The sequence below is a fragment of the Ostrea edulis genome, chromosome 7 (genome assembly GCF_947568905.1).
Source record: "Ostrea edulis chromosome 7, xbOstEdul1.1, whole genome shotgun sequence".
In the NCBI taxonomy this organism is placed as follows: domain Eukaryota; kingdom Metazoa; phylum Mollusca; class Bivalvia; order Ostreida; family Ostreidae; genus Ostrea; species Ostrea edulis.
The window spans coordinates 12,339,063-12,360,969 of NC_079170.1; the positions used below are offsets into that span (position 1 = coordinate 12,339,063).

Genomic DNA, 21,907 nt, shown 5'->3' on the forward strand with positions numbered 1-21,907 from the left:
TGAAGATGTAATATTATTTAATTCCCAAATTAAATGCTGTTTCTAGTGGCTTATAAAACCCCAAGAAACGCTTGAAATAAATAGTTTCCTAATTTAAAACACAGAATTATAAATGACTCATTACCGCTAAACGGGAATTTGGTTGCAAATGAATAGAAAGTCCATTTTTTTCTGGGATAAGATTAGGAAATTTTATCAAAAAATTATCTCCCTTTGTGGAATTCTCCTGTGAAGAAGGCAAGGAAGAATCACCGAGGAAAGCAGAGCAGAAGACAACAACATGGATAATAGTGTTGGAAGGTGTAATTTTGGTGAACATTGCAAGGAAACAGGAGACTTTTTACTCCAAGACTGCAATAAGGATACCTCAGCTCACCTGAGATTTTTAAAATGTGCAACAGACGTACGAATTCCAGAATCATTACTGATTCTTAACCGTGCTGGTATACATGGGCTTATGCGGTCAAACTTAACCAGTCGTGTGTGTGCTAAACATAGACAAGAACTTGGGATTCAGTGGAAACGGAAAAAAAGAACATGCTCTCATCCATTACATGACCAATCTTTATCTGGCACAATTGCGAGGGGGGTGACAAGTATCCAAAGCAGAGAAATATGGCTCAAGCTAAGCACACATGTCCCCATTGGTTCCGGTAAGGTTTTTACTAAGAGGAATGTGCCATTACATTTCTTTTATTAACCAGCATGCAGCAGATATTGAAATAATATAGGCATATAAATTACTTGTACATGAGTTTGTAATGATTTTACACCTATTTGAAACTCATAAGATCTCTATTTACTCAGTGTAATTGTTATAATGAATCGTGATGCAACACAATGTGCTTATATGTAGTATATTCACTTTTTGTAAATATTGTGAATCATAGGTGTTTGCAGACGATGCATAGAGAAACACAAAAATGTTCTTCTAAAGACTGATGTGAAGGAGGATTTGAAAGGTAAGGTGTACACAAATGTCAATAAATTCTGACATTATTCTGAATAATATATGATAGAATGTGAACTGAATTGAATGGAAGGAAATAAATCACAAATTCAGGCGCAGGATTTTCAGAAGAATATTGAATTTTGGTCCTTTACATTTTTCAAATAAAAAAAAAATTGAAGAACTGATTGAAGGAAAGTATGTGCATTATTAATGTATCTGTATAGTTTTATGTTCTAGCAGAAATTTATTCTATAAATTTAATAAAGTCAAAAATAATTTAAAAATAAACTATGGGGAAAATGTCAATACAAATTTTTGTATGAAAAATTTATGGAATGCCTCAACCTGATATGACATGACTGATAATATGATTTGGATTTTAGCATGTAATATTCTCCATATACATGTGTATATGATAAATCAACCCCTTTAATGTACTGTAGCCTATCTCACCTGGTGTCTTCCCACTTAGCCAAAATTTTACAGAAAAACAGGTAAATGTGTGTTGGCTAAGTGGAAGTGGCATGCAGTTGGAGATCAAAATAATTTGATTACAGGTGGACTACATGTATAGTCTATTTTTGTATCATATCTGATTCCAATATATTTATTTATAAAAAAAATTCATACGTTCTGACAGGCTGATATTGGTGTCTTAGGCTGATATGCATGTCTGAAGCATTACACATCTATATATGAAAAAGAGATGCATTATTCTCTTTTTTAATTTATGCCCCTGTAATTGAAAATTTAGGGGCATATAGTTTTTGGTCTGTCTGTCTGTTTAATTGTCTGCAAAACTCCTAACTTTTGAATGGAGGGCTTTTATATTTCAAATGTCTAAAAATTGTTGACCTTGTGACATTGACTTTGGGGTTTGACTACCTGCAATTACAGAAATACTTTGCTGTCATATTGGGGCATCACTGATTCTCAAACACATTGTGTTGATTTACGTAATACAAGTCTATGTACTCATTTGTAGAAATGTGCTCTTTCCTTGAGAGAACTGCAGATGCGATGGACATAAGTGAATCTTTGTCTTACACGAAAGGTATGAAAGAAGAAAACCTTGTGTAGTATGTATATTGTTCTTGTTATTGTGTATATTAACAATTTTAAGTCTTTAACTTCTTGAAAACTACATGGCCAATCATTACCATTTTTGGTTTGAAGCATCTCTAGGATAAGAGGAATATGAATTGTGAAATTTATGACAATAACTCCCCAGGCGCCTCATTGGAAGGGCAAAATATGCACACACACACACCCCCAAAAGCAAAGTTTTCTAAAATCTTTTTCTCTAAATTCCCACATATGTGGGAGAAAAACTAAATGCATGGTTATGATGTCCATGAAACCCTCTACTATAATTGTGAAATTCATGGCCCTTGAGTGAGGGGTTCAGGTCCTAGGGTGGGGTCAATATGACCATATACTAGTGAACATGTATTAAATCTTAGAAAGTCTTCTCTCCTCCCATATATATTTTAGAAAGACTAATGCATGTTTATGATGTCCATGAAGACGGGCCTGTGCCTAAAATGTGAAATTCATGGCCCCTGGGTCAGGGGTTCAGGCCCTAGAGCAGGGCCACAGTCAATGATATTAAGATTTGCAAACCACAAGCCATTCGGGCAACCATTTTCAGGAAATCCACATGCCCGAACTCAATTTCACTTGCCCGAAGAAAAAAAATGCTTTAAGTTTAAGACTGACATTGAATAATGAAATTCGTTGAAAATGAAAGTAAATTATACGCATGCGAAATCTGAATAATTTTCAAGACAAATACGGAACAGACCGAGTGAAGATGCGTAATTAATGGGACGAATGACTTTGTTTGGGGCGAGTTATTCTAATTCTATGACTTGAGCATGCACGTAATATTTATTTACTTCCGATTGTCAAATTAAAACTCCGACGGGTAATTTTTTTTATACAAGCCAGTCAGACTTGTTGCCAAGTGGATTTTACAAGTCTGACAGGAAAATCACTGGCCACGGGCGTTCGGACTACCGCTGATTTCGCATAATGGGGCCAATATGGTCCCATAATTAAAATGTATAAAAACTTATTTTTATTTTAAGGGGATGTCAAATTTATTTATATTTTTCAAACTGTCATTTTTCCTTCTTCTGTAAATAAATAGGAACTGAGTGCATATTTTGAAAGATCATAAACATGTGCACAAAGGACTCCATATTGAGACTTAAATGCAAATATGAGACTCCCTGTATGGGCTATGATACTCAGGTGACTGTTAAGGCCCATGGACCTCTTGTTTTAGTATTTTAACTAGTTAATTCTTGTTTCTTATAGAGGAACAAGATAATGTAGGCGATCATACAGCACCTGAAGACAGTATGGAGATATCAGGTATGATAATTGCCAGTTGTAGAGTCTATTAACTTTAGTTTTATGCTTCACACAAATTGTTTTGTCCATAACCATGATTAAAACTATAACACATGCATGCAAAGATATTTACATTTAAACTAGACTGTGTAAGGTTAATACATTATTAGAAAGGTCCATACATTATGATTACAATTGGTCTGCATCTGTTGTGTGTTAACATTTGAACGTTTGTAATTTCCTTCTGATTGATTGAACTACCCTTCCGATCCTTTCAAGTTTTGAAGCGTCTTTGATGCAAGGGGGACATAAATTGTAAACTTCAGGACTCCTGCACCCTTAAGCTGTAGGGTTGAGGTAAAAACTGCCATAGATTGACCAATTTTCAAAATTTTTCTTTTATACAAATGTACATCTATCAGAAAGAAATGCATGGTCATGAAGAATAGAAGGAGCACCAAAATTGTAAATTTCGTGATCTCCAGGTAGAGGTTCTGACTTCAAGGCATGGCTAATCTTGGTATATAATTTTTATATGTGAAACATTTAAACATCTTTAAAGCTCAATACTAAATTGAAAGCAAATAAGTATTTGGAAGGAGTATGTAGTCCTTTACCAAACTTTGTAAATTTCATGATCCCAAGGGTAGGGATTTTGGTACCAGGTTGGGGCCAAAATGTCAGAATTATTAATGTTAATATTAGTTGAAAAACTTCTTTAATTTTGCTAGTACTATATAAAAACTAAATGCGTAAATATATATAGAGAGAAAAATGGGCAAAGGTGACTCTTGTTTGTGAATATCGTGCACATCTATTTCAAGATTATTATGCCCCCCTTCAAAGAAGAGGGGCATATTGGTTTGCACCTGTCGGTCGGTAGACCACATGTTGTCCGCTCAATATCTTGAGAACCATTCACTTGATGATAATGATATTTCATATGTGGGTTGGTTATGAGTAGAAGAGGACCCCTATTGTTTTTCAGGTCAAAGGGTCAAAGGTCAAGGGTCAATCTACTCTGGACATGGGAATATAATGTCCGCTCAATATCTTGAGAACCCTTTGCTTGAAAAACATCAAACTTAGCACACTGGTACATCCTAAGGAGTAGATGACTCCTATTGATTTTGAGGTCATATGGTCAAAGGTCAAGGGTCAAACTGGGCATAGGAATATACTGACCATTCAATGTCTAGAGAACCCTTTGCTTGACAGACATCAAACAGGACATTAGAATACACTGTCCGCTCAATATCTTGAGAACCCTTTGCTTGACAGACATCAAACTTGGTACACTGGTACATCTTCAGGAGAAAATGACCCCTATTGATTTTGAGGTCACATGTTTAAAGGTCAAGGGTCAAACTGGACATTGGAATATACTGTCTGCTCAATATCTTGAGAATCCTTTGCTTGACAGACATCAAACTTAGTACAGTGGTGTATATTCAGGAGGAGATGACTCCTATTGATTTTGAGGTCACATGGTCAAAGGTCAAACTGGACATAGTAATATACTGTCCACTCAATATCTTGATAACCCTTTTGCTTGACAGACATCAAACTTAGTACACTGGTACATCTTCAGGAGAAGATGACCTATATTGATTTTGAGGTCAAAAGTCAATTGTTGAACTGGACATAGTAATATATTGTCTATAAATGACAGTTGTATGAATTTGTTTTAATGCTTGTTTGGATATATATAATTCAGATTTTAATTTCATTTTTAGGCATTAATGGAAGATTTGCTCCCCAAATCAAAAACATTGACACACAAGATCACACAAGTGTATCATGCTCACAGACGACAGATTCAGGTATACAACAAATGAGTTCTGGTAGATTGCACTCAAGATAATTCAGCCCCTTATTGAAACAACTCACCCCTTATAAAGAGATTGGTTCCCTTGTCAAGATTCATTCCCTTGTCTAGACAACTTGACCCATAAAAATTGTGCTTTTATGAGAATGTTAGAAAAAGAACAAAACATATTCCTATTGTCAGATAATTGTCTTTTTGTCAGATTTTTAGGTCCACTTGTCAGATATTTATGTCAACTTCTCAGAAAATAATCACCATGAATAGGAACTCGGTACCTTGTTATTAAAGCATGTTAATGCCACTGACTGTCATCTACTTGTCATCATAATATCTGACAAGTTGACATAATTTTCTGACAAGTGTACATAATTATCTGACAAGTGTACATAATTTTCTGACAAGTCAACTTGTTGGATGATTATGTCGACTTGTCAGATAATTATAACAACTTGCTAGAAAGTGATGTCGACTTGTCAGATGATTATGTTGACTTTTCATATCTTTATGTCAAATTGTCAGAAAAATATGTTGTCCTATGTTGTCAACTGAATGGCACAAACTGGGCACATTTTCATGATGAGATTTTAAAAACATGAATAAGTGACAAGTTGACAAAATGATATCACAAGTCGACATAACTAACTGCCAAGTGGTGGCATTGCCACCATACTCACCTTTTCTGATCATGTACTGTTTGTCTGTCATCTGTCTGTACACTTTTCACATTTTCATCTTCCCCAGAACCACTGAGCCAATTTCAATCAAATTTAGTACAAATTATCCTTGGATTCAAGTTTGTTCAAATGAAGGTGTATGGTCTCTTGAAAGGGAGGGTAATCAAGAAAAAGGAAAAAAGAGGGTGTGACTATTGAATTTTTTTCTCAAGAACCACTGGGCCAGAGAAGTTAAAATATACATGATTGGTTCCCGACATAAAGAAGATGCATGTTTGTTCATATCATTATTGTAAGGCGTTACATTTCATACATGATCTTTGACCTTGTAAACTTGATCTTGGAGTTTGACCCAAATTTCCTGACTTCAACCTTGCTCATAACTTTTGAATGCTGAGTGATAAGGCTATCACATTTCATATATGTACATTCCTTGTGACAAAATACTAGTAAGTCAAGAAGTGAGTTGTACTGACAGAAGGCAAGCTTGTTTGAATCTTGATGAGGGATAATGTTGTCCTGATACTCATAAAATACCTGTTCAAGTACTACAAGAAAACTCAAGAGTGTATGAAATTGAAATTACAGAATAGAAATTCTCTCAGTCTGTTAACTTATCAGGTTTCCAATTTCAACCAAACTTGGTGCAAATTATCCTTAGGTAAAAGGCATTTAAATTTGTTAAGATAAAGGGCCATGCTCCCTTTAAAGGGGAGATAATTAAGGAAAAGCAAATAAAGGAAGAAGTCATTTAAAAAATGTTCTCAAGAACCACTGAGCGAGAAAAGTTGAAATTTACATTATAGATTCCTGACATTGCATAGATTAAAGTTTATGATTAGTGATATTAATACGCAAGCATCCCGAGGTAGTGCTGATTCAAGTTAGTTCAAATTGGTTCGTGGGTACATAATTCCACAGTATGGCATACATGAAAATAGCTTATATACTATAACTCAGCTAGTTTACTTTAAGCACATTTTCTGTTGCTTAATGTGGACATAGATACCACATTTCAAAAAGGTATGTCTACAGTACATGTGTGTGAATATTCTTATGTTCCCTGAAAAATTTTGTGGGAGCGTGTCTGTTCATTCATATATTTTATATAAGGAAAAAGTGCCCTATTTCAGATATTGATCATATATCACACAAATAAGTAACAGATATATGACTTTCAGATAAAGGTCACCCATGGTCATTTTGTAAAGGTCACTGTCATTCAAGATATGCTTTATATATGAAAAAGAATACTTCATTTCAACAGTTACATGTATTGATCATTGTGTGAGACATACCTCATATGATGCAGTTCATTGTTTAGATGCATTTTGATTTTAGATTGGTTAGTATCCATCAGGTTTGCTGATATATTCTTGTTTTCTTTCAGATTTTGATCTTCCATCATCCCAGAAAACTGTTGCATCTGATTGGTCAAAAGATGAACACTCACAGCGTGAACGTTTTAATGAAGCTATGGATATAATGTCCAATGGACGCTACTCCCCTTTGCAATATCAGCCTTCCATGAATCTTGATCAACTCCAGTATTCAACAAAGATGTATTATATACGTCAAGCTCGTTCAGCCCTCCAATATGTTTGTGAAAGCATTGCGCCATCCCAGGGTTCAGATTTGATGATGGAGGTTTTGGAAAACATAAAATCAAATGATCAGCAACCCAAACTTAAAGATCCCCACACAGAAACTATCGTTGCAGCCTACCAGAAAGCTGAGGATTACACAACCAAAATCCAGATTTTATCCATAATTGTGGGAAAGTACACCAAGTCTGAGCTTATGACATTCATTGAAGGAATGACCATCTACAAAATTGATGCTGCAAGAAAATATGCTTCAACACATGGACCTGGACAATATGTTACTCCACCCAAAATATCTCGAGTTCGTCTTTCAAAGGAAAAAATACATCACTTCATTGAATTTATTTCTACTCCAGGTTATCTACAAGTTGTGGGATTTGGATCCAAAAATTTGAAGTTATCATCAGGTCTTACTGTGAAAGTCCCCAAGATGATTAGAACAATGATTGCCTCTCGCCTTATTACAGCGTATGAAACCTATTGTAAGGAGAATTCCCTAATTCCTCCATCAAGGGCAACTCTCTACAAAATTATCAAGTCTTGTGCAGCCTCCCAGCTTCAATCTCTTCATGGTTTGGACAACTTCGTTAATGATGGTCTTGAGGGTATAGACACATTGAAGAGGATAGTGTCAAATCTTGGGCTTCCAGAGAATAGAATATCTGAACTGAAGGGGAAGATCGATGCTATGAAACTGCATCTAAAGAGTGGTTTTAAAAGTCATATTAGGCCTGAAAGTGATTGTAAGCAACATTGCATACGATATGCCTTGTCAGAAGAAGAGTGTCAACACTCCCATACTAGTACCTGTGAATCATGTGACATTATGTACAATGTTAAAAGTGAAATCCAAAACGTGGTAGATAGTACAAACTTTCCAAGCATCCATGAAAGGGAAGAAGTTAAACATGACTTTGAGGTGTCAGCAGAGAAAGTGTTAGCATGGAGGGATCATTCCATCAGGACTGTTAATCAGGATACCTGTAAAAGAGACATTCTTGAAAACTTGAAGTCACATGAGGTGTTGATAATTGCAGATTGGGCCATGAAATATCTGCCACAGACATTTCGTGAGACACAAAGCGAGTGGTTTGGGAAGCAGGGCATCAGTTGGCATATGATTTGTGCAGTTTTTTGTCACCCACATTCTGATGACATGCACAACAAAGAGAAGTTTGACATTATTTCCATGATTCATCTTATTGAAGAAGGAAAGCAGGGTTGGCACTTGGTTAGTCAGATCTTTGGCAATGCTTTTCAGACCTTGAAGTCTATTCATCCACATCTTAGGGATGTTTACATTCGGTCAGATAACGCTGGATGCTATCATGCATTACCTATGTTGTCGTACTTGTGGAAATTTCGTGATGAGCTGCCATTAACTGTTAAGGAGTACAACTTCAGTGAGGCTCAATCTGGAAAGGATCTTTGCGATTCGAGGACTGGGACTTGTAGACTTCACATGCTTAATTATGTAAATGAGGGTAATGACATCATCAATGCTATGCAGATGAAGTCGGCACTTGAAAGTCATGGTGGCATAAGAAACACCTACGTTTCAGTGGTAGATCTTCTAGCTGAACCTCAACCACCTCTGCTGTTTGGACAACTGAAATCCTTTCAAATTTCACAATTTAACAATTTCAGCTTTCAAGATGATGGAATAGTGGCATATAAAGCATATGGCATTGGAGGAAAACTTATTTCAGCAGAAGACATGACTAGAATTTCAGAAAATTTGCTGTTGAAAGACAAGAACTTGGTTAGTATTACTCACTGCATTCTACTGAAATTTTGCATCATGATTAAAATGTTGGATCAAAATTATTAGCTTAATATATGCACATCAGTTTATAAGAATACTTATCTGATCTATGGCAAATATGGGCAACAGAGTGGAAATAATATCCAGTGTCTTGTTAAAAGTGAAATTATGAAATATTTTTGATTTCACTTGGGATTGACCTTTTGTCAATTGTTTTACAAAACATTTATAAAACATTTATAACACAGTTTTTCCCTAAATATTATAATCGGTATACTATCATTATACTGCATTTTTAAAAATAATTTAGAATAATGTTTGGTATTTTTGGTGTTTTGCAGATGTTTTCTGAGGTACAACAACCAGATCCAAAGCCCGCAACATTCCAAGGAATTAAACAACAGGATCGTTTCTCTTGCATTGATCCAGACTGCATCAAAGTTTTCAGGAAAGAGAACCAACTCATACAACACCTCTCAATTGGTCAGCATATTTATGATGTACAGAAGTTGGACACACTTGAGGATAGGAGTAAAAGGCTTTGGACAGTACAATGCAATGAACTTCGACTAGATCACCAGAATTCCTCCTCCCTCACTGTGCATTGTGATCAACCATCCGAATTCCGTGAAAATTTTGGCTATGCATTAAAAAGGAGAAAAAAGACATCACGTTTTTCTGTAAAGTTAAAAAATCATCTCACTGCCCTCTTCAAAAATGGAGAACAGACTGGGAAAAAACCAAATCCACACACAGTTTCAAGGCAAATGCGATCTGAAACAGACGAAGACGGAAACAGAATATTTTCTCCAGCAGAGTGGCTCTCTCCTCAGCAGATAAGAAGCTTCTTCGGAAACTTATGTTTGAAAAAACAGAAAGTGTCCAACATGGTCAAAAGTGAGGGAAACCAAGAAAATGATGAAGACCTACAGAATGTCATAAGCGATCTAGTTGCTATTGAACGAAGCCAAGCAATATCCAGTGTTGTGTCTGACTTGACTCACCAGTAGTTAGCAATAATATTTTGGTAAACTCAGGTGACCTATTGCTATCAGTTGTCGTCCGTCGTCCATCATGCGTTAACAATTGAACATTTTTAACTTCTTCTTGATAACTACCTTTCCAATTCTTTTCAAATTTGGTATGAAGTATCTTTGGGACAAAGGAAAAATAAATTATAAATGCCAGGTCTCCAGCACCCCTGGGGCATTAGGGTCAGGGCAAAAACTGCCCAAAATTGACCAATTTTCAAAAATCTTCTTCTTAAGAACCGCACATGTGTAAGAAAAACTAAATGCATGGTGATGGAGAGCAGGAAGGCCTCTACCAAAATTGTAAATTTCATGATCCCAGGGGTAGAGGTTTTGGTATCAGGGTGGGGCCAAAATGGTCAGTTATTAAATGTGTGAACAATAGACATTTTTAAATTCTTCTTGATAACTATCATTTCAATTCTTTTCATATTTGGTATGAAGCATCTTTGGAACAAGAAGGACATAAATTGTAAATTTCAGGATTCCTGCACCCCTGGGGCCTTAGGGGCGGGGCAAAAACTGTCCAAGATTGATAAAATTTTCAAAAATCTTCTCAAGAACCGCATACATGTAAGAAAAACTAAATGCATGGTGATGGAGAGCAAGAAGGCCTCTACCAAAATTGTAAATTTCATGATTCCCGCAGTAGTTGTTCTGACCCCAGGGCGGGGCCAAACTTGGTAAATAGTGTTAATGTGTAAAACACTTAAATAACATCTTCTTTAGTGTGGTTTATATTGACACTAAATAGATATTTAGAAAGAGCAGGTAGTCCTTTACCAAAATTGTAAATTTGATGATCCCAGTGGTAGGGGTTTTGGTATCAGGTTAGAGCCAAAATAGTCAAGTTATTAAATGTGTGAACATTTGACATTTTTAACTTCTTCTTGATAACTATCATTCCATTTTTTTTTTCATATTTGGTATGAATCATATTTGGAACAAGGGCAACATAGATTGTAAATTTCATGATCCCCGGGGTAGGGGTTCTGACCCCAGGGCGGGGCCAAACTTGGTATATAATGCTAAATGGATAGAGCAGCTAGGTAGTCTTTTACCAAAATTGTAAATTTGATTTTCTCCAGAGTAAGAGTTCTGACCCCAGGGTGGGGCCAAACTTAGTATATAGTATGTATGTGTAAGTTTGCTGATACTGTATAAAATCTAAATGCATACTTAGAGATAGCAGAAAAGGATGTATACTTAGTATATAGTATGTATGTGTAAGTTTGCTGATACTGTATAAATTTTAAATGCATACTTAGAGATAGCAGAAAAGGATGTACAAAAAATAATATTTGAAGCCTTTCATCAGTGTATGCACTTTTGAGGTCAGTGAAGTTTTAAGAACACATCTTGTTTATACTGTTGCTGAATTAGAATTTAGCTTAGATATTCAGAACAGGAATTTTTTTTCTAGATTTCATAGCCCATGGAAGTAGTGATACTTTTCATTAGTATCCAGGTGACCGATAAGGCCTGTGGGCCTCTTGTTTCCATTCATGTTATATTTTTTTGCTTTGAATTGAATACTTGGAGATTACTATGCCTCCTAACTCTTCTAGATGTTAGATTTCATAAAGATCATACTTGTGTATTAATTTTGAATGAATGTACAGAAAACTAGAATGTTCCTTGTGTGATAAGTTCTTGTTCCACAGTTATACACAAGTGTCTTTTCTTGCCAATAGTTTCAGTTTAAAGTAAAGAATTGCAGTGATTAAATATGTGTGTCTATGATGATGAATTGTCCCATGAGCTTGCAATTGACTTTCAGGAAGTTTTGGCCTGACCTTGCTTGCAGTGGGATATCACCCCCCCCCCCCCCCCCCCCCCAACATTTATAGTTGTGCTTATGATAAAACTACTTAAGCAGAGTTAATTGAATACATGAGAAATATGTGGCATGTTGTAATTGCATGCTTATTGTAATAATTTATAAAAAGGGCTTCGAATATAGGATTTTTGCATATGACTATGCAATTATTACATATAGTATATAGTATTATATTTAGGGTTCAAACGTTTTAATCATATACACCCCCCCCCCCCCCCATTCCCAGAGTTCAATAACAAATAATATAATTTCAGTCCTTAAGCAATACTCATGCAACATGTGTGTAATGATATAAAAGATATTATGAGTTAAGTATTGCATTATCTGGAGAGTTTAACCCAACATAGACAACAAAGTACCCCTCCCCCCCCCCCTTCCTCACAGGGGCACCCCCCCCCCCCCCCCCCCCCATTCCACTGAATTTCATTTGCAACCAAAATCCCTCTAACATATATTAGGTAAGTAAAGGCCCAACACATATATGAAATATGATATCAATTGAAGCGTTTCTTGGGCAACTATACCAGTTTTGGTGCAGATAGGTCAAATTTTGTAAAAATTTCTGTATTTTCGTCATTTTAACACCCTCCTATTTTGATACATTATTTCAAAATATGATTGTTTTTGTATTATTAATCCCTATTTGTATCCACAATGTCATGAAATGATTTTCATTAAATTGCAATACATGTATTTTGCACTAAACAGAAAAGAATAGTATGTTGTCTGATTTTCACTAGATCTAAAAATAGAAAACGGGAAAAACCAGGTGTCACTCGTTTCCATGGTTACCCATGGAATGAAATGAAAACCATTCCTAATATATTCAAATTAGGTTATCAAGAGTATATATACCAAGTTTCATGAAATTCCTAGACATGTCCATCCATAGCCATTTGCATGGTTCTATCGTAGACAGCCTCTTAATAACATGAGATGCGTGTGATACACTACATGTTAATAACATGAGATGCGTAATGGTATTATGAGATAGCTTGTTGCACTTATAGGCCTAGCTTGCACTACCAAAAAATAGTAAACATCCAATTCCTGTTCAATCATAATGACCACAGCTTATTCCACTTATATACTGTTATAGATAGGCATTACTAATTGAAGATCTACAGGTAATTGAAGATCTACAGGTAATTGAAGATCTACAGGTAATTGAAGATCTACAGGTAATTGAAGACCTACAGGTAATTGAAGACCTACAGGTAATTGAAGATCTACAGGTAATTGAAGATCTACAGGTAATTGAAGACCTACAGGTAATTGATGATCTACAGGTAATTGAAGATCTACAGGTAATTGAAGACCTACGGAGGACCTACACAATTGTGGGCAATATCTACATCAAAACTTAAATGATTTTCTGATTAAGCATATTTGTCTCAAATATCCAATAAACCCAAACAATTTTGAGACATGCTTATCTCTGTATTAGTTTTGATGTATATAGCCCATATTTTTGTAAGTCTTCGATAGGTGCATGTATGGGTCTTTAATTAGGCAGGCTAGTTATATAGATCCCTGGCCGCGTACTCAGCCTCCTATTTTTCTATTCAAAGCATTGAAGAAAAAAATTGCTGTGTTTCTGTTGACCAGACAAACCCTAACTTACACAAATTGTTTAATAAATCATTGAATAGTCTAGACTATGTTTTGGAGTTGACATTGCAGAGGTAATTAATTAATAGAGGGTGAAGTCCTCTCATGGCCCTTCAGGCTGCGAGAGCAGAGCTCTCTCTATAGGTAACAAATAAATAGAAAACTGATGCAAAATTTAACTCATAATAACCTATCAAACTTGAAACCATATTTTCTTAATCATATAATCACTCCTCGATTAAAGATATTGTACCATTTCTCCTACGTTTGTAAATTTGCTAAAACACGGACGCTGAATATATGACATCACAATGCGCTGTTTATATCAATTGCACATTGTTGGTTACCCACAGGTGCTTCTATTCGATTCTCTCCATCATCGTGAGTGGACTCAAAACCGTGGTTTGCGACGATGTTTCCTGCATTGATTTCATTGAATTGGCGGATCAAAATGTCGTGTAACAGGGTGTACATATGGATGATTAGATAGCTAGAGTTCTAGTGTCCCGAGCATTAGGTGCTAACTTCAGGATAATTTTTGTCCTGTTACAGATATAGATGCCAATACTTTTTGCTTCGCCTTCAAACATGGTTATACCGTAAGACATATCATCAAAGCACATCGTGTTCAATCGGAATGCACCCGTCAGACCACGATGTTCGATTCCTGGCAACGAATATAAGAGCACCCAAAATCAAGCGTTTCAGGTTCTGTTTGATCCACTACATTTTTTTCTCTTACTTTACAAAAGCAACCAAAAATTCTCTCTAGTCGGTAAAAATTTAACAGCAGAATAGATTTTATCCACATGCAGTCTATGAATAAGATATTTGATTCTGAAGGATTTTTTTGCTAACTAAATACCTTTCGAGTACTTGGACTTTAGATTTTCCTCTTCTCTACACTCTTTATCATCCTTGTCGCATACGTTGTCCCCAGATACAAATAAAACACACGACAAAAGCAAAATATTTACTAACTTCATTCTTAATGTGTCGGGTTCGATGTTCAACAATATTGTGACAGGAGACTTACACCGCTGATTGACACCGCGTCCGTATCAATTTTTTTTTATCTGTCTTTGGGCAGTCTTTGTAATTTTTATCAAACCTTATTTAGATGGAACTTCTCCATATCGGTTGAGTCGGCAGTACGTCGTTCTAGATCGGTATAAGAGACACCTCAGCAGCGCGTCAGCATCCGCGTTTTCACTGGTGACAGATTTAATTTACCTCTAAAATTAAAGAGTTTAAATGTGAAATCGAAAGTAGAAAGTGCATGTGTTCAGATTCTTGTACTTTCCTTATTCCAAAAGAGATAAATAAATAAATAGTAATGACCTTCCATAGCTGAAATGTAAGGTAACCCCGATTTTCTTTTTTCAACTCATGATATTTCAAGCAAAGTAATGAACTGGCTTGATTTTTTCTGATAGTTGACAATTGCTCTAGATAAGCCGATAGCCCGCGATCGTTTCCTACCTGTACAATATGCCGGTAATATTGTGATGCGTGAAGATTACACAAAGGCAGGAGTCATCAGTTGCGCCTATCGATGAAAAATTTGTTTAAATATTGAGTCGATGCAGAATTCCATAATGGAACGATTTTATTCTAGATGCTGTAAGACACAGCTGGTACTTAATAATGTAACAAAAATGTCACACAGGACTTCTTGTTAAAAATAGGGGGGGGGGGGGGGTGTTATTGAAAATTGATATTTATTTTCTTTTCCAGCCAGGTATATACATGTAATTTTCATTACAGCATTGAAGTTGGGTCGAATGTTTTCATGTTTATGAAAACAATCATTTTTATATATAGTATGTGATACTAGCATTACAAAACCTGGGCTGATATAAATTAGCACAGAAGAAACATAAAGCCAGTTTAACTACGACAGAACCTTTATCAGCATACAGACTGTTCTTAAACAGACTGCAGACCTCCGAGTGTTAAGTTCATGGAACTTTTACTATATGCCTGTCTGCAGGTTATCTGAGTAGATGTGTGATATTAGGCAGGTGCAGCCAGTTGAAAATTAAAATATAGCACCATACCCCCCCCCCCCCCCCCCCCCCCTTTAGTATTCACCACAACTAAGTATGATAATTCTTGCACAATTTGAAATATTGCTGAAATGTTTCAGCGTATCATGCTATGCCATTGCCTGAGCTAACTTTGTTTTTGTTTTTGCAGATGAATCTCTGAGACTCGTATAAGATTATGTGAAAACACTTTAGGTGTATATACTTACAAAAGAAGCAAAGATGGCAGGAGGTAAGTCACTCATGTTTCCCAATAACGGCTTTAATTAATACTGTAAAGAGGAAGGAATGAGATGCAATGGACAAAACTTAGATTTGAACGCAGACCCCTAAATCTCTAGCGAGGTCCAAATGCAACGGACCAGACCGGGATTCGAACCCGGCCCCCCTGAATCTTTAGTCAGGTGCTCTACCAACTGAGCTAACTGACCACCGCCGATTGAACCTGGCTGACCGCTACATTCCTCCCTCCTTAAATGTCTTCACGTGTGAAGACATCCTTAAATGTCTTCACATGTGAAGACATCAACTCAGAATCTTAATCCCTGGCTGGCTGGCATTTTCACCTGTCGGTTCCAGGGGCTGGTCTACGGCACCAAATGTAACAGGAAGGGAGAAAATGCAACGGACCAGACCGGGATTCGAACCCGGGCCCCCTGAATTTCTAGTCAGGTGCTCTACCAACTGAGCTATCTGGCCACTGGCAATCAAAACCAGCTGACCGCTACATTAGCAACAAACATCTAACCTGACTGACCGTCACATTTCCCCTCTCAGAATACACAATCTCTATCCTCCTAGCATGTAATCTTACACATGTCATTTACAGAGCCCCAAGTGTAAAAAAGATGGAAGAAAATGTAACAGAACACACAGGGATTTAAGTTGATTGGGCACTCAGAATTTCTTGTCAATTACTCAAAGACTAATCATGACAAAAAACACTGTAATACAGACTCTGATGTTAGTTGACTGAATGCAATGAGCATTTATATCGAGATAAAGTTTTGCTTTTCCTCTTTTAGTTAATATTCAAGACAGAACACCAACTGAGAAGGAACTCTTAGAAGTGAGTAAACACATTGGGACCAGTTTCCAGTTAGTGGGAGTGAGTCTTGGATTAAGCAGCATTAAAATCCAACAAATAATCATGAACCATGGCAACAGCGTGCAGACCCAGATATTTCAAATGCTCATCACCTGGAAAAACAAGGAGGGGCGACTCGCAACAGTACAGAGATTGCTACAAGCTGTGAGGGACACTCCAGGCGATGTTAATATCATGGAGATAGAAAGACTTTTTAAGTTGTGATAGAATTAAGGAGGCGTGACACACTAGATAAATCTGGATGTTAATATCGTGGAGATATAGAGTTTTTAATTCAATGTGATACATGTAGAATTAAGGAGGGATAACACATTAGAAAAATCTAAATCATATCAAAATCCAAATGTTCCTAAGCTCTGTAGATTTTATTATGCCCCATGACTAAAGACTGTTTGGGGGAGGGGCATATCATTTTTTTGTCCTGTCTGTCTGGACCTTGCTTGTAACTTTTGAATAGCAAGTGATAGAGTTCTCATATCTCATGTGTATTCGTTGTGACAAGACTTTCTTGTGGTACCAAAGTGTTTGACTTTATGTCTTTGACCTACTTTTAAGAAAATCTAACCGATAGGCATTATCTCTGGAACTATTATTTATAGTTAGGCTTTTATATCCATGTCCCCTGCGGGCCCTGCCCCCTTTCAAAGAAGAGGGGCATATTGTTTTGCACCTGTCGGTCAGTATGTCAGTCGGTTGGTGGACATGTCCACTCAATATCTTGAGAACTATTCACTTGATTGTAATATTTCATGTGTAGACTGCCTATGGTTAGAAGAGGGTCTCTATTGTTTTTCAGGTAAAAAGGTCATAGCTTATGAATAGTGAGTGATACATCTTTCATATATGCATTCCTGGCGACAGGACCTTTATTTTTGATACCAAAGATTTTGACGTTTGTAACCTTGATCTTGGATTCGGACTGACTCTTAAGAAAAGTCTTAACTTAGGCAATGTCTTCTGAACTGTTTAAGGTAGGGGTTCCATGTGTTGTATAAAGATTCCTTATTGCGAGACCTTACGTTTTTTATACTATGGTTGTTATACCTTGCGACTTTGTATCTGACATAGTTATGTCATATCCCTATCAGGCTACATTAGAACCACAATTTGGAATGAAATGTTTTTACGGGGAAAAAAGATTGCAAAAAATCAGTAGCTGAATTACAGCAGAGCTAAGGTGATTCATGTGAGCGATGTGGCCCATGGGCCTCTTGTTTTCTGCTGAAATATAGATTTGTACACATTGTTCTTAATAAAACATATTACAATGAGTCCTCAATCAAATAAAGCAATATTTATTTGCCATGAAGAATAAAACAAAAACATAGCAACAAGAACACATCTTTTGACCACTTAATACTTTTACTATATGTATAACTTTATTTTTAGTACTAATAAACTTGTGTATATAAATTATCATACAAAGTGATGCCATCATTTCACAGATGTATATATTTGAGTTGCAGTGTTTGAATATCATTAATGTTCCTGAATAATTACAAAAAATTATTGTCTTTACCATTTACTGTGTAATCAACAAATTTTGTGAATACTCAATTTTCTTAGATTTTAGGGTCTCCCCTGCCAGGAATCTCAAACCTGAACGAAATACACATTTTATACAATCTAATTGAAATTAGATGTTAGATCCACTTGCATACTCGCTACACAAACATCTAACAACATCCCGTAGAGGGTCACGTCAGAGGTCAAATTCGATTGACCAATGAAATCACCGCTGGCAAAATCATTGAATGTTTGTTGAATCCGATAAGTCTAGAGTGATACCGAATTTGACCTCTGACGTGACCCTCTATGGGATGTTTTTAGATGTTTGTGGAGCGAGTATGCGAGCGGATCCAACATCTAATTGTAATTAGATTGCATTTTATATAATGTTCAATGTAAGGAAACCATATCCACAGAATCACATCCAAAAAAAAAAAAAAACTCCCAACAATCCACAAAATTTGCCCTGTACGAATTTAACTGATTCCAGAGTATACAGGTACTATAGTTAGTTATAAATATACCCGGTACAAGTACTGTAGTGAAGACTGCCTGAAGTCCTCGTTATTTTCATTGTCACTTGCAGTGTAATCTCTCATCTTTTGATACTGTTTGAGTATGACTATGAGCATTTTTGTTCTGTGATTTGTATTTTTGATTTCATAAATTTCATCTACAATAAACTAGCTAACAATACAAAATGAATACAGTTCAATTGAAAGCATATTGGGTTCACTCCATTCTACAGGTTCTCCTGAGTTAGTTCTCCTTAAACATGATCAACCCTGACTTGTTGACCCCAATTTCTATTCCCCCTAGCAAAGTGCAGGTGCTTGACTTTAGTGTGAACACGTCATGAGTTCATTTTTCATGTTTAAGGGTATGTATACCAGGGCATCTCGCTCAATGAATCGATACTGCTCTTGGATTTGATATCACAAACGCATGATGTTATAAACATTTCTTTCCACATATTGTGTAAATACTTCTCATTACCAGCTCGTTAGAGTTATCGCGCTTTGATGACTCTTGTGCGTCATTGGTAAGAAAATGCACAAGTCTCGTGAGAAAGTGCGAGATTACTGGGACATAAACAAAACGTTCATAGCACCCCCCCCCCCCCCCCTTTTTTTTAAGAGTTAAAATATATGTTGTATTTTTAAATAAAATAACCATTGGTCAAACTGCATTTTTTAAATATTCTAACACTATTTTATTAAAGATGTTACATGTTTTTTAAACTCCACCACACCTATTTTAAAAAATCCAAACAACAATGTTTTCTGTCCTAAGTCCATCAATATTTTGTAATTTTCAAAATAGCTTCGATGCAGTTTGGAAACGCATTAGTTGTGTTAATTAGTGTTATAAACGTCTAACAAAAAATGCAGTTTGGAATATATATAACTTGTTCTAAAATATGGGAATTGAAGGGGGGGGGGGTGTACGTGTATGATTACAAAGTCCATGCCATATGAACCTGTCCTAATTGTATGATAAAATAGAATGTCTTCATAGTCTGACAGAATAACTTTAAAAACATATTAATCCCATTAATTACAAGAAAAGTTCTTGTGTTGGATGTGCATATATAGGTTTTTCCCTTCACAGTTCTTCTTGCGATTGATGCTTTATATCGGTCAGATTTGGCAAATTTAGTAGCTTCTCTCCCTCACATAGTTAAATAAGTCCGTCAGTTTTCTTGTAAGAATATTCAATTCCTAAATTTGACTTTAGAATTTTAATCAGTGTTGTGGTTTGCAGTCGGTTATAATATGTATTCGATACCATAATGTATATTACGTATGCCTAAGTAATGTGTTTACATTATGTTGTCCCGGTAGCACGACTTTACGCGCCTTTAATTTGAAGAGTTCCACTAATGGAAATGATAAGTATTGTTTATTAAATATTGAATGTTTGTTTTGGAAAATCACATTCGTATGAATGTCACCTGGTGGGAAATACATGTTAATGCAGGACAAGATCAAAACATGTCTGCTCACCCTGCAGATTCAAATTAAGTGAATTTCAAAAATAACCATTCATCACTCAAGTCTTGATATTTAAGTTTCCCTGTAGCTTTCAAATTTCAGATCTTTCTTATTTGATACCCATCAATAATCTGTGTTTACGTTCTGTACGTTAAATTCACAGAGTGGGATCCGACTCTCCGGATCTGAATCCATATCATGTCTTTCTGAAACTGATGATGTCACAATGCATCTATGCAATGTTTTTTGTGGAAAATGATCGAATGTGTCGCAAACAAAACTGCATTAACAAAAAATAATTTCAATGTATGTTTGTGCTTTTGATAATTTGGAATACATTCATTTTCTTATAAATGTGGATTTAAACTTGCATAATGGGGTATATAATAAATTTATCATTACTACAGGAGCTTGATTTGAAAAGTTGGATCATGTCTTATTAACAGACATGGATCATCAGATTAAACTCAACGCTTCACGTCTTGTTTGATGATCCGTGCTTGTCAACTCGACGTGATCTGCCTCTCCAGATCAAGTTACTGGATTAATGATATTGTCAGTCAGCTGGATACAATAGTTGTAGAACAGCAATAGTTACTTAGTTGGCATGTGATGGTTAACTCGACATTGGAATCTCACTAAATATTCATAATCCTCCGCTTGCTTCAGGAATTTATAGGTTTTCAAAATATTAATTTGATCTGTGGAAAGACCATGATTATAACACCCAGTGTCTGTGAGTACATGTGATCATCACACTAGCTTCTCTAATCGTTCTGCTATAAAGCCCATCTGACAGTCCTTAAGTCCATCTACAAGAGTCTGAAATGCTCTAGGGCCCCTCTTTTGTATAATGAGCAAGAGCTGAGTGGCCTGCTCTCTCCTAGTCCTCTGGATTTCCACTTCCTCCTTCATATTTTCTGTGAAGATAGAATGTGAAATAAGATAGTCCAAAAGTTCATCTACAATGATGTTCTCCAACAGAAATGTCCAGTTTTTTCGTATAGCTTCCTTGTGGCTGTGTTCCATCTTGTTTGTTGTCACACTAATTAAATAATTATGATCCAAGTGGGCAAAACTGAGTTTGATGTAGTTTGGAAGTTTCTTGGGCCTTCTTTACTGTGTCGCATCACTCCATGTTATTGGACCTGATGGTCTTTGGTTTGGTAATGTTCTGTTTATACAACCTGTAAAGATATGTGCACATTTAAAATGTACAGTATTAACACTTTAAGAATTAGAGGATACAGTATAAGATTTTGCTATAATTTACTGTGAGATAAAACCTTCAGTCAGTTTGGTTGGTAAATTCTAGAATATATGCAATGAAAGATCAAGAGCTTATATCTATTTTTGATTATTGGCTGGGAGGGGGGGGGGACTTCAAAACCTGGGGTAGGCCACCAACCCCTCTCTTTAATAAGAGTCAAACAGAGTCAGAGATACAATATAACACTGCAATACCTGAACACCTTCTCAGACAGATGAAGAAATATTCTTATGATCCAGACACAGATATATTTATCTACATTATATATACAGATATATTTATCTACATTATATATACAGATATATTTATCTACAT

The 21,907-nt window shown here is 36.0% G+C and overlaps 2 protein-coding genes, 1 long non-coding RNA gene and 2 other non-coding genes across 5 annotated transcripts in view; 2 read left to right on the forward strand and 3 right to left on the reverse strand.

Moving 5' to 3' along the window:
- The window catches only part of LOC125657098 (protein O-glucosyltransferase 1-like), a 72,678-nt gene extending 57,777 nt beyond the window's left edge, over positions 1-14,901 (reverse strand). Inside the window, 1 exon segment of the mRNA XM_048887745.2 lies at positions 14,529-14,901. Within this exon segment, the coding sequence (XP_048743702.2) occupies positions 14,529-14,649 (121 nt within the window). The 5' untranslated portion in view covers positions 14,650-14,901.
- LOC125666483 (uncharacterized) lies at positions 8,879-11,283 on the forward strand. The gene is made up of 2 exons (XM_048899632.2): positions 8,879-9,178; positions 9,523-11,283. Exons 1-2 carry the CDS (start codon positions 8,879-8,881, stop codon positions 10,189-10,191), a joined length of 969 nt encoding a protein of 322 aa, XP_048755589.2. The 3' UTR covers positions 10,192-11,283.
- Positions 14,902-14,905: 4 nt separating the features above from the next.
- Positions 14,906-19,150, forward strand: LOC130047814 (uncharacterized). The gene is made up of 2 exons (XR_008796628.1): positions 14,906-15,025; positions 15,863-19,150. It is a non-coding gene; the product is annotated as an uncharacterized LOC130047814 (long non-coding RNA).
- On the reverse strand, positions 16,070-16,142 carry Trnaf-aaa (transfer RNA phenylalanine (anticodon AAA)). Its single transcript has one exon. It is a non-coding gene; the product is annotated as a tRNA-Phe (tRNA).
- Trnas-aga (transfer RNA serine (anticodon AGA)) lies at positions 16,338-16,410 on the reverse strand. The gene has a single exon. It is a non-coding gene; the product is annotated as a tRNA-Ser (tRNA).
- Positions 19,151-21,907: the final 2,757 nt, after the last annotated feature.

Bases quoted from the DNA above. Each gene is read 5' to 3' on its own strand.
- LOC125666483 (XM_048899632.2), top strand. From the start codon at position 8,879: ATGCTTAATTATGTAAATGAGGGTAATGACATCATCAATGCTATGCAG. The intron at 9,179-9,522 runs GTTAGTATTACT...GGTGTTTTGCAG, and splicing joins TGTTGAAAGACAAGAACTTG to ATGTTTTCTGAGGTACAACA.